This window comes from Rhinolophus ferrumequinum, chromosome 8 (genome assembly GCF_004115265.2).
Source record: "Rhinolophus ferrumequinum isolate MPI-CBG mRhiFer1 chromosome 8, mRhiFer1_v1.p, whole genome shotgun sequence".
Classification (NCBI taxonomy): Eukaryota; Metazoa; Chordata; class Mammalia; order Chiroptera; family Rhinolophidae; genus Rhinolophus; species Rhinolophus ferrumequinum.
The window spans coordinates 46,656,796-46,669,995 of NC_046291.1; the positions used below are offsets into that span (position 1 = coordinate 46,656,796).

The following is a 13,200-nucleotide window of genomic DNA, read 5'->3' on the forward strand; positions in this document are numbered from 1 at the left end:
TCTTCTAGTAACTAATTTTGCACTATGTTGATTTATATTTCTGACCAGGGATAGTCTTCATTTCTCCTCTCTATCAAATATCATCAACTAATCCAATCCTAAACTCTAATCTCAAGAGATTTCCTAGTTGATGGTATCAGTGGATCTGTCCTTGTTCATGTTTCATCTGTTTATAAGTAATGCTTTGTTCATCATCCATATTGTTTTCTGAACTGCCAGTTGTCTGATGTTGATGCTAGAGATTATTATCTGGAGTACACAAGAGAATCACTCCTGTCTCTCTCTTTTTATAGCTTCTGCAAATAGTATTGTTTGTTTGTTTTTTTTCCTTTTCCCAAGTATTTTTATGGCTTTGCGCCATACTTTTTCTATGGTTGAGTACTTTCATCACTGTATATTTCTTTGAATATGTATGGTATATACAAACCAATGGGAAGAAAGTCACAAGTTATAAATCAAAACTTTACTTGATAAATATTTAAAACAGGGTTGCATATTCACGAACCTGTTATGAGCATTTGAGTGTACAGTTGTGACATGCATTTCCAGTAGAATGAATTTTAATCTGTAGTACATGAAAAGTAATAAATTATTTTAAAATGAAGATCAACATTTTCTGTGGTGTGATATGAGCCTATTGTTTATGACTTTCCCATAAATCAAAAGTTAAGAAACTTAAAATATATCTGTAATAATTGGCATTGAGGTCATTTCAGACTATCCTAAGTATTATCATCACATATAGGGAAAACATTAATGAGTTAATTTTAACCTTGACTTTTGGGGATTAAGTTTTCTTGTTTTATGATTCTTTTAAGTTTTTTCAAGCCTCCCTATACAGATATATTATTTCTTGGGATGTTGGGTTCTCTTATGATTTGTGTTATGATTTCAAACCAATTTTGGGGATTTTGTTTTTAATTCCTGGAGACACATACATTATAATTGAATGAGATTCTTTATTATACTTCTTTGGGAATGAAAAGTTAAAAACTTAAGGAATAATACAGCTACTTTTATTTGCTCACACTGCTGTCTGTCCTTTGAAATTATAAATTGACTATTTTATCATTTGTTCTTCAGATGGATCCTGTGCAAAAAGCAGTCATTAACCACACATTTGGAGTGTCCATTCCCCCGAAGAAGAAACAAGTTATTTCTTGTAATGTCTGTCAGCTTCGCTTTAACTCAGATGTGAGTATCACCTTTTCATTGCTCTCTACATTCTGTCAAGGTGAAAATCTGATTGTTCTGAATATACATATTTCTTCACATTTACATACTCCCAGCAGCCACTCTTGTTGGTGGCCCACTTATTTCAGTGTGCCAATTTTCAACGGATTTGGATTCAGCACTAGAAACTTGAGCAATAGAGTGGCTAGTATTGAAACTCAAGGCTTCCTCTCTGTAATCAGTCTCACCCATACCATTTTACATTTAATCCCACCAATGATATTTACTTTTGAAAAATACTTAAATAGCAGACAATATTTTTTAAAGTTTAAAATGCAGTGTAAGCATGAAAAAAATTAAAATGCAATGAATGCTGAAGAAAATTATTGGCATTACTTTTGGTAACAAGTATCACATTTCATGTGTGTGTGTCAAACCATATTAAATACCTGAGAGAATAATTTACTATACAGTTTATATTTTCCAAGAACATGGAAGTATTGGGAAAGGTTTGTAAATTATTTTATCTAGCCAGCCTAATCATGCTGCAAAAAGAAAGAAAAAAGAAAAGGGCACAAATTAATATTTTATGACAGTAGATTTTAAAATGTAGAAATAAAATGACATGAAATCAAAATAAATAATATTAGAATGTTTATAATACCAAATTACCAAGTAAAGCCAATGACCAATGCAAATCTGAATCTGGAGACTACATATTAATATGTGGTATTTCCTGAGTTACTCCACCCAAGAAGCCATTTTGCAAAGAGTATGTTACAGGAGTCATATTTATTGCAAATACTAAAATAATAAATTCTTTTGTTTTCATATACCATTGAATGATATTTGAATAATTCAACATGGGAAACTTAATAAATATAGTCATTTAAAAAGAGGAGTTAGGTTTCTCAGGATTTATAAAAGTATATTTAATGTAATTTCAATGAAAATTCCAATGAATTTTTTTGGCACTTGATAAAATCTCAACTCTTATTCAAGAATTAAAATGTTTCTAAGTAAAATACAAAATGATAGTCACAAAAATAGTCTTCGCATGTGAAATACAGTATGGGAAATATAGTCAATAATGTTGTAAAAACTATGTATGGTTTCAGATGGGTACTAGACTTATTGGAGGGATCACGTCTTAAATTATATAAGTGCCTTACCACTGCACTGTACACCTGAAACTAATATAAAAAAATATTTAATGTCAACTATAATTAAAAATATATATACAGTCATGTTATATAAAGCTCAGCATAGGGAATATAGACAATGGTATTATAATAGCTATGTAGGGTGTCAGATGGGTAGTAGACTTGTCGGGGTTATCACTTTGTGAGGTGTGTAGGTATCTAATCATTATGTTGTTTTGTACACCTGAAACTAATAATAAAAACATAAATAAAATGTTCCTAAATAAATTGAGAAATACAAAATTCTGACAATCAGGTTCGTAAACTAATCCTAGAAAAAGTACTACATACCTCATTGCTGAATATCACTTTCCAAGTACTCCCCTTGGGAAGCTATGCACCCATGCCAGTGCCTCCACCCTTCAAAGCAGCCCTGTTTCCCCGAAAATAAGACCTAGCCAGACAATCAGCTCTAATGTGTCTTTGGAGCAAAAATTAATTTAAGACCTGGCCTTAATTTACTATAAGACAGGGTATAATATAATATATAATATAACATAATATACCGGTTATAATATAATATAATATAATATAATATAATATAATATAATATAATATAATATAATAAAGATAAGATCGGGTCTTATATAATATAATGTAAGACCCCGTCTTATATTTTTGCTCCAAAAGATGCATTAGAGCTGATTGTCCAGTTAGGTCTTATTTTCAGGTTAACACGGTAAGTCCATGTGGGAATTACTTCACCTTAACCTTGCCTACCCTGACTGTTACACTGTTGAGAAAATTAAAAGAAAAGCTATACTCTGGGAGAAAATATTTTTAAAACACATTACTTGCATACAAAATACTTAAATAACTTACAACTCAATAATGCATGATAAATGGGCAAGATATTTGAGCACGCACTTTACCAAAGAAGAAATATGAATGACAGATAAGCTCATAAAACAGTGTTCAACATCATTAGCCATAGGGAAATACAAACCACAATCGGAAAACAATACCTATTAAAATGATGAAAATTAAACAAATTGATAATATAAGTGGCAAAGATGAGGAGCAGCTGGAAGTCTCCATTGTTGGTAGAAATACCAAATGGTGCAGGTACTTTGGAAAACAGTTTGGTAGTTATTTATAAGAAATTTTATAACATTATAGATACATTTCCCATTCAACCCAGCAATCCCACTTCTCGGTATTTACCCATGAAAAATTATGATCATACATATATGTTTTTTATAGTAGTTTTATTCATAGTTGCTCAAAACTGGAATTAATCCAGTGTCTGTCAACTGTAGAATGGATAAGCAAACTGCTATTGTCATACAGTGAGTACTACTCAGCAATAAAAAATGATGTACTGATACATCCTACAACATGGATGAATCTTAAAGGCAGTATGCTAAATGAAAGAAGTCGGACACAAAGTCTATATACTACTGTAATTAAACGTGTGTTATTTTAAGCCACTAAGTTGGTGGTAATTTTCTGCAACAGTAGTAGAAAACTAATTTAGTCAGTAGTCTACGTGGATGTCCCATAGGTTATTGAACTAGTCTCTTATCGGTGAACACTTAGGTTGTTTCCGATCATTTGGAATTACATATTTTTCATAGTCAACAAATGACAGCTAGGATATAAATTTGAGTCTTTTGCCTCTAAATCCACAGCTCTTGCAATCATATTATGTTGCCTGACATAATGACTTTACTCATTTTCTTAGGATTTATTGAGCTTTTATTTTATGCCAAGCACTGTACTAGGCTCCAGAGACTAGAAGCACTTTTACTAACCAATAGTGTGAATGAAAGCATCTAAGAATTAACCTTATTAGATCCTCTTAGAACTTGCTCCAGGTTTTCTGCTCTGTATTTTTATTATTCCATACACAGAAAGGCCACATGGTATATATATATATAGAACAATGGATTAAGTTCTTGAATGTGATTTAAATCCTAATTCTGAACTTGATAAATCCCTTCACCACTGTGGGCCTCAGTTTCCTCTTCTATAATTTAACTTAAAATGGACTACATGAATTTTAGGAGGACCATTCCAGTTCCGTGAAATTATCCCTATGGCATTTTTGTGAAGACAGGAGATAAGAAACACCTCCATCTTACAGGTGAAACTGCTAAGACCAAAAAAAAAAAAAAAAGAATGACTACAAGTTTTGTTTTTTGTTTGTGTTGCGGGTTGGCTGAGGATGAAGTGCAGTCATGTCTCAACACCCAGAATTGCTCTGGAAGCAGGTTCATCGTTGACTTGAATTACATTCCATGTCAGTAATTTTCTTTGTATTTACTAACAAGGAGATGGACGAATGTACACACGAGCATGTAATCACCAGCTTCCTTGTCACCACTCAAAAGCTCTGTTGATAACAGAGAAAGAAATTAAATTTCTGAGTCATACTTAGACTCTGGGCAGTAAAGCCCCACAGTCAGAATGGCAAATTCAGGTGTGACATAAACATGTTCTCCGTGTTTAGTAATGGTGTCATAACCTGCATAACGGAGCTCTGAAACTGAGTGTCTTTTATTTGGGGGAGAGATTATTTTATAATTACACTATTTACATTTTAATGTAAAAATTAAAAAAGTGCTCATCTTTATTTCCTTTCATAACGTTTCTCAATCAGCCTGAGACTGAATTGCCTTCACTCTTCAGTGTAGAAAATACGGTTATTGAACAATCTGGAAGGCAGGTTTAGATTTGCACAGTAAACAGACTGCTTTCTGCAGTTCTCCATTACCCATATAAAATACAGCAGGGCAGGTGTCATGCATTAAAATTCAATGTGACCTGGTTTAAGCGTCCCGTAGTAGCCCCCTTTGTCCAGCTTTTATCATCTCAGTAGAACTCCACTGTTGGAAAGCAAAAGGCTACAGCTTTATTTACACAATACAGTGTGATGCAAATGAGCAAGCATTAATCACCAACATTTCCCAAATGAACCTTTACAAATTAACACCATTAACTTTGCCAGGGGGCAGGCATTGCAGTCCAGGAATAATGTCTTTCCAACTGAGTCCCAGACATTTGCACAAACGTGTGCAGCACCGGAATCCCTAGTTTCTTCTTGGCCACCTTTTTTTTTCTCTAATGTGGTTTAAGCTGAGTCCTGAATGAGGTTGTCCTAAGCCTGAAAGCGCCTTTCTTTCCCGTGAATGAGTGTAGTGCAACTGTAGTATGGTCATAAATGGATAAGCCTGAATCTGAATCTTTACCCTTTAGCTACGAAATATGGGTCTAGAGTTAATTAAGCCTTTCCAGGGAAATAGGTCTACAGAACAGTACCGTTCTGTAGCTGGTTTTAAATAAAACTCTCAAAATAACGGGGCTTCCTACAAAAACACTGCAAAGTAGCGCTAATAGGTTTTTAAAATATTTTTGAGGCTACCCTTTCTCTTTTTGGCTAGGTTGAAAGTTGGCAGAACCCCAAAATTTCTAATTTGTATATTAATTTCAATTCCTTGGAGAATAGTAGCAACATGATAAAGGAAACTGATCCTTGTCAAATTCTTACACAAAATCAGTCCAATTTGATTCTCTTAAATATTTACAAACAGAGATGGTCTTCTTTTATTATCGCAGAACAGATAATCATAAATACCCTTAATATATGACTGAGTCCTTCATGCTTCATAGGTACATCGAAATGAGAGCATAATGATCTTTTTAATCAAGTTTTATATACTCTAATTCAGGAATTGACCCTGAAATTTTGATACTCAGCATTAATACCACAATTGATTAAGAATGAGATGCAGTGCCCCCGGTTGCTGACCCTACAGGGCTAATCAAATTTACAGTATTACCTTTTGAATAGAATTATAAACTTCACATTGTGTGCTCACTACCCAGAGTCAGCTCTCCTTCCATCACCGTATATTTGACCCCCCTTTACCCTATTCTACCATCCCCTCCCCCTTTACACAATGTGATATATAGATGATGTATTATAGAATCGTACACTTGAAACCTATGTAATTTTACTAGCCATTGTCACCCCAATAAATTTAATTTTTAAAAAAGGATCATAAACTTCAAATCCCTTATAATGTACATTTTTAAAAATTTTATCTTGCTTTATGGTTCCTCTAGGTTTTTTTTATTGTGTTCTCTGTCTTTGTATTGGTTTTCTGGTTATCCAATATCTCTAGCTGTCATTTTAGCTCACTGTTGTTTTTGCTGTGTTCTGTTTCCTCATGTGTCCAGACATAAGGAGATGACATTATGACATTTATTGATTTATGTTAGACTAATTAAGTACACATGGACAGGAAACTAAAGGTTTGCTTAGAAATTAAAATGGCAGGGGAACCAGCCATTTGTGTGAACACTTCTACAGGTGATCTGACTCTCCTATTCTTTACTATAAATCTCTCTGAAATTTCAGAAAGTGCAACTGTTCAGCAATCCCCTTCAGTTCCCACATGACTGCATTAGTGTGTAATTGATATGTCTGCACTGCCATTCCCTCTGCGTTTTGCATCTTTATCATCTTAGCAGTTTTCATGGGGATAAGGGCATACATAAGTATGCCTCTTGGATCTTCTCTTCTCTTCTCTCCTCTCCTCTCTCTCTCTCCGTTTTAACTTTATGCCCACTTCCTGATTTCTTTAAGCAGTCCATATAACACATTGCAAATTCTTTGTCTGGCATAAATAAACTGCCCCCATCCACCATCTGCCATTTAAGAGGCTCCAGTGCCATTTTTTTCTAGAGGCCCTACATTCTCGGTCATCCAGCAGATATCTCAGCAGTTATGAGATGTGAGAGAAAGCCACAACTTTGGGTCCCACATAAACGTCTTTTACACGTGCTGTTGGCTGACCCTTCATCTCCTTTGGCCACCAGGCCTAACTCCACCCCTTGACCAGCTGCTGTGGGGCAGCAAGTCCCTGCAGCAGCTGTGGTACCTTCCGCGGGAAGTCAGAGCTGCGGAGAAAACAGGAACTGTTAGACACCGCATTTGAAGATGTCCCTTGTTGCAAAAAGCAGGAGAGGCACTCAGCTGCAAGGGTACCTGCTTGCATTTTCAGAAGGATCAAGCTTTTTATTTGTCACCATTTGACATTCTTCTAAGGAATTCTGCATTTTGCTGTTGGTTGCCTAGTGCTTGCTTTTAACTCTAGAAATTCTGTTCACAGTTATCAGTGTTTCTCTTTCCATGTCAAAACATATTCTCTCTACTGAAGCATGATATTGCTTCTTCCTTTCTTCTCTACACTAGCTTTTCTTCTCCCCTCCTCTAGCTCTTTTCTTGGACATTCATAGTGTCTCTGTTAAGTTTTTTTTTTAGGTTAATAACTGGATTAATGGGTTAAATTCAGAGGCACGTCCCTTTGGGGGTGGGGAACATATTGAAAATAGTATTTGAAACTAACCAATATACTGTTTTTAAAAATGAGTTTATTCTCTATTTTCTGAATTTTCAGACATCTCATTTGATAACTGATATGTCAAGGAAAACTTTGAACATTTATTTCCAATATTCGGCCCTCCCTACATCACCACTGTCAGATATGTTCAGCAAATATCTACACATGTTAATTCTACAGATTAAGTGTTCCCTCCTCTCACATATACATATATAATCACTGTTTGCCACCCATAAACATCTGCTCTATTTCTCCTGAAGCCCTTTCGAGATAGGTCGCTCGTATAACAGCAGCTCTATTGATTCATAATATATTTACGTACTTATATAAATTACATATGTACAATTATGTATAACTGTGTGTGTGTGTGTGTGTGTGGGAGTGTGTGTGTAATTTGTTGGGTTTTCTTTTTTTAAGAATTGGTGCTGATAAAATGTGAGAGGAAGAGTTTTAACGTTACTTGTGTCTGACCTGTCAGGTTTCACCTGTGCTAATAGTCTCCTCCCCTTCAGAAATGAAACAAGCCACGAAAATTGGTCCTCACTGCAAAGTGAGTTTGATGAAAGGGGTTTGGAGAAAACCACGGTTAAACTGAATTCTCTAGCTTCTGATTAAATGAAGAGATACCACAGTGGTAATAATCCCATTGGTGGGTTTGGAACTCCAAAGCTAGTTACAAAGTTTCTATCCGCTATTAAGCAGTACAGATTATTAGGTTAAATGAATAATTTTATAAGTTTGAAAAACTAATTCTGTCAAGAAAAAAAGGTACTGAAGATAGAAGGAATCGATAGCGTCAAATGGAAATCTAGAAAATGATAGCCTGCTTTTTGTCAAACATTTTACATTTTTCCCATAAATAAGACTATTTATATTGATTCTTAGGTTTGGAAGGTAGTGAAGCAGATAGGAGGTAATTAAAAGCATAAATCTCAGGAGCTTGGGAAGGTAATTCCCCGCTTTGCAGACAGAGCTGACAAAATGATGAACATTTTTTGCTTCAATATGACAGAAATATAGTGTGGTTACAGGGAGAAGGAACATACTGTGCTAAAAGTTTTCTTCAATAGCTGCTGTTAACAAAGCTCTTAACAAAGTTTAATCACTTTTTCTGAGGCATATATTAGTTACTTATTAAAATAAAATTTAAAAACTTGCCTCCAGAGTAGAACTATAATATTACAAAAAAATGTCATAGTCTTTCTCAGCACTACCTGATTTGAAATGGGTATTTGGATAACTTAGGACTGATTTTAAATTCATCACTGAAAGTAAGAGAAGAAAGACTAGGATAAAAGTGAAGCTTTTAAAAGAGTGAACATTATGGTTTATAAAGACTCATCAGATCCTATATTTAACTAATGGGGAAAAAAGGCAACATACTTAATTAAATATTTCTCTGCCTTTTCTTCAAACACATAAATGCCTCACATGACATGTTACTTTAGCTATTTTTTAAGTGATCAGTAACATTCAAAGTTAGGATGATCAGCCTAATGTTGAGAAGATGTTGTGAAGAACAGAAACTAGGAGTGATATAAGGAAAGTAACTAAACCCATCCCATTATATCAGGCTATGTTCCCAACAGAAAACCATTAACTACTATCTACGATCCACCACCAATAACATGTTCTCATGATAATAAGACCTAGCTGGGCCATCAGCTCTAATGCATCTTTTGGAGCAAAAATTAATATAAGACCCGGTCTTATATAATATAAGACCGGGTTTTATATTATATTATATATTATATTATATTAGACTCGGTCTTATATTATATTAAAATAAGAATGAGTCTTAAATTTTGCTGCAAAAGACGCATTAGAGCTGATGGTCCGACTAGGTCTTATTTTCGGGGAAACACGGTACTTCAAGCTTTGATACATTTCCATTCAATAGTGTTTTACTGATTAAATATTAATAACACTTTTTAAAAATTACTACGGGTCCTCTTATTTTTTTATTTATTTATTTTTTTTTGCTGTGTAAAATTCCTGTGTTAGTAACTCTTGTAAAGTAAAGGATTCCTGAAAGGATTTTGAAGTCATTTCGTTGGTGATTTTTGTCATCTAAAAGTGGTCTTGCCACCTGGGGGTTAGGGGAAGACTGCTGAAGCCTTGTGCATTTTCCCTCTTTGTTTGGTATGGATTGCTTCAGTTAATTTTGGTAGTGGAATTCTTAACAATAAGATAATGTTTCACTCAATTTTTATGGTTTGGGAATCTTCAGCTAAAAATTTATTCAACATATAATTAGAAATCAGGTAGACTTTCTAGGCTGAACACCTGGATTTCCCAAATGATTAGTTGCTGATTTAAAGTTTATATTCAGGCTTTATTTAGGATATATTTAGTTTCCCATAGTTTGTCTTTTATTCTGTATGCTTGAGTGGACAATTGAGTATAATTTTCAAAAGCTTTACAACAAGAAAAAAGGTATTACTTATGTAAGACAAAAGGAAAACACCACCCCCCCAAAAAAACTGCATGCAACAAAAAGTAATCTTCTCTATTCCATTGCTTTCAAGCAAGTGGCTGATTTAATATAGTTCAGAACATCCTGCAAAAGAGGTAACTTTTAGCCACTTTCATCACTTAAGCAGCTCTTTGAATGAAGTGACAGTATTGGCCCTGGAGGCCAGAAAGCTTTAGATATGGAGTGGGGGGGGGGGGCGGGCGGTAGGGGCATCAGTATAAAGAGCACTTTTTTGAGAAAACCTAACTGTCCATAAGAAACTTTACGACACATGGTTGAGAGTAGGAGGTGAGGATAGCATATGAGGAAGTATCATGATAGCCAATTTCTAAAATTTCAAGCAGGGAAAACTTTGCAGGAAAACAGTGTTTCTGGTTAATGTGAGTTCTTCAAAGAGAGTAAAGAAGCAGAGACAGGAGAAGTGTGTCAAAACAGTTCCTGCCAAGAAAGGAAGATTCAAGAAACATAAGCCAATTTCCCTACCATGGTAGTCCTGATCATCTATCTGGGAAACAAAACTAATACACTTAGAAACACTGCTGTACTTTACTGTTAACTATAGAGTAATATAAATTTATTATATTAGGAGACAGCATAGGAGCTAGAATAACCATGAGCAGAAAGGTAGCATTTGATGGATGCCCATTCTTCTGCCAGCCTCTATACTAGATAATCGCCGCATATTTTATCTCTGTATTTTCAGAGGTTCATGGAGGAGGTGAAACTACGAAAGAAACTTGAGGGATAATGAGGATTTGAGGGACAGATAATTAAAGAATTATAAAATACTAGAGCTAAAACAGATAGGATTCTTAAGGAAGGATAGGTTGTAGAGGGTGTCCATGAACCCCCTAAAATTATGCAAAATTTTGCCCATCTGCATACCTGAAACCACAAACTCTTAAGGTGATGGTAAAGGTGATTAAATCTTCCCGTCTCGCAGAGTGAATGTTCCACAGCCTCCACCGGTAACATGTTGCAGGATTTACTCGTTTTTTAGTTACTAGTATCTAATCCTACCTAAATCTTAGGAAAAAAGAGAAGGAAGGGAGGAATGGAGGGAGAATGGATGGAAAGAAGGAAGGAAGGAAGGAAAGAAGGAAGGGAGGGAGAGAAGGAGAGAGGGACGGAGGGAGAGAGGGAGGGAAAGAAAACCTTGTACTTTTTTTCCTCACTTTAGTTCTGCCTTCTAAGGCACATGGAGAGCAAATGTTGTGTTCACTACTCAGAAAACAGATCTGATGAACAAGGACTCATAAGAATACATCACTTTGTTAAGGTTCTGATTTTGGGGGTCTAGGAATATGATTTTATTCTTAATGTGTTTCTTTCACATAGAAGTATATTTTAGCTCTCATAAATAATAATGGAATTACTATATCAGTGATATATCTAACATATCTGACTCCAAGACTAGATCATTTTTAGTTTGCCCTCTATAGGACAAACTCATTTTGAGAAATAATTGTGAAATTACATGGATAATAATAATATCAAAAAAAAAAAAAACTCAGATACTCTTTATTGAAATTTGAATGTATTACTATACCACTTAATGTAGTACACACAAAAAAAGTAAAAAAGTGAAGGCTAAATCCTTTTTAATTACATTAATGTATTTATATATATATTTTTAAAATTCAATGTTATTTTATATTAAATTCAAGTGTACAGCATAGTGGTTAAACATTTATATAATTTAAGAAGTGATACCCCTGACTAGTACCCACCTGGCACTGTACATTTATTACCATATTATTAACAATATTCCCTATGCTTTACTTTACATCCCCACGATTATTTTATAACTACCAATTTGTAATTCTTAATCTCTTCACCTTTATCGCCCTGCCCCCAACTCCCTCCCATCTATCACTCCAACAAATCTAACACACATCTGCTACCATACGTAGTTATTACAATATTATTGACTATATTCCTTATGCTACACCCTACATCCCCAAAACTTTTTAACAACCAATTTGTACTTCTTAATCACTCGCCCTTTTTTCTCCCACACTCCCAAACCCCCCTTCCATCTGGCAACTATCAAAATGTTTTCTGTACCTATGAGTTTGTTTTGGTTTGTTTGTTTGTTTTGTTCTTTAGATTCCACATATAAGCGAAATTACATTGCATCTGTCTATCTCTGTCTGACACTCCACTCTGCACAGTACCTCGCAGGTCCATCCATGCTGCCGCACATGGCAAGAACCCATTCCCCTCCCTGGCCGAGCAATATCCCATTGTATACATGTACCACCTCCTCTTTATCCATTCTTCTATTGAAACCAGGCTGCTTCCACATCTTGACCATAGTGAACGATGCTGCAACGAACATACGGTTGCACACATCCCCTTGAAGTAGAGTTTTGGGTTTCTTTGGATAAATACCTAGAAGTGGGTCCTTCTTTGTCTCTTGTTATAGCCTTTGTTCCAAAGTCCATTTTGTCTGGTGTAAGTATTACTACTCCAGCTCTTTTTGTCTTTTTTGTTTGTTTGTTTCCATTTTCATGAAATAACTTTTTCCATCCCTTTACTTTCCATCTGTGTGTCTTTCAATCTGAAGTGACTGTCTTATAGACAGCATATATATAAGAATTTTGTTTTCTTATCCATTCAGCCCTCCTATGACTTTTGATTGGAGCATTTAATTATTGATAGATAATTATTGATAGATATGTAGCTATTGCCATTTTATTATTCATAAGTGTAATGATGAATGGGGAAAAGAAAAGGGAACACACGCTAGAGAGGGACTAATTAATTTAGTTAGCAATATCTAATCAACTTATTTAGCAATATACAATAGCAAAAGACAAAGGCAATTAAAAGAATATGCAATGACAGAAGATAAAGTCAGTTAAGACTAAACTATATACATTGATACCAATGTCACGTCAAAGGAGTGCACATACATTTAAGTTTAAGAGATCCCAACATATATTTACTATTGATCAAAAATCATTTGGCTAGATACATAAATAACATCAATAAGGAG

General features: G+C 34.7%; 1 protein-coding gene across 1 annotated transcript in view; it reads left to right on the top strand.

Moving 5' to 3' along the window:
- The window catches only part of ZNF385B (zinc finger protein 385B), a 372,557-nt gene that overhangs the window by 319,066 nt on the left and 40,291 nt on the right, over positions 1-13,200 (top strand). Inside the window, 1 exon segment of the mRNA XM_033112713.1 lies at positions 1,084-1,194. Within this exon segment, the coding sequence (XP_032968604.1) occupies positions 1,084-1,194 (111 nt within the window).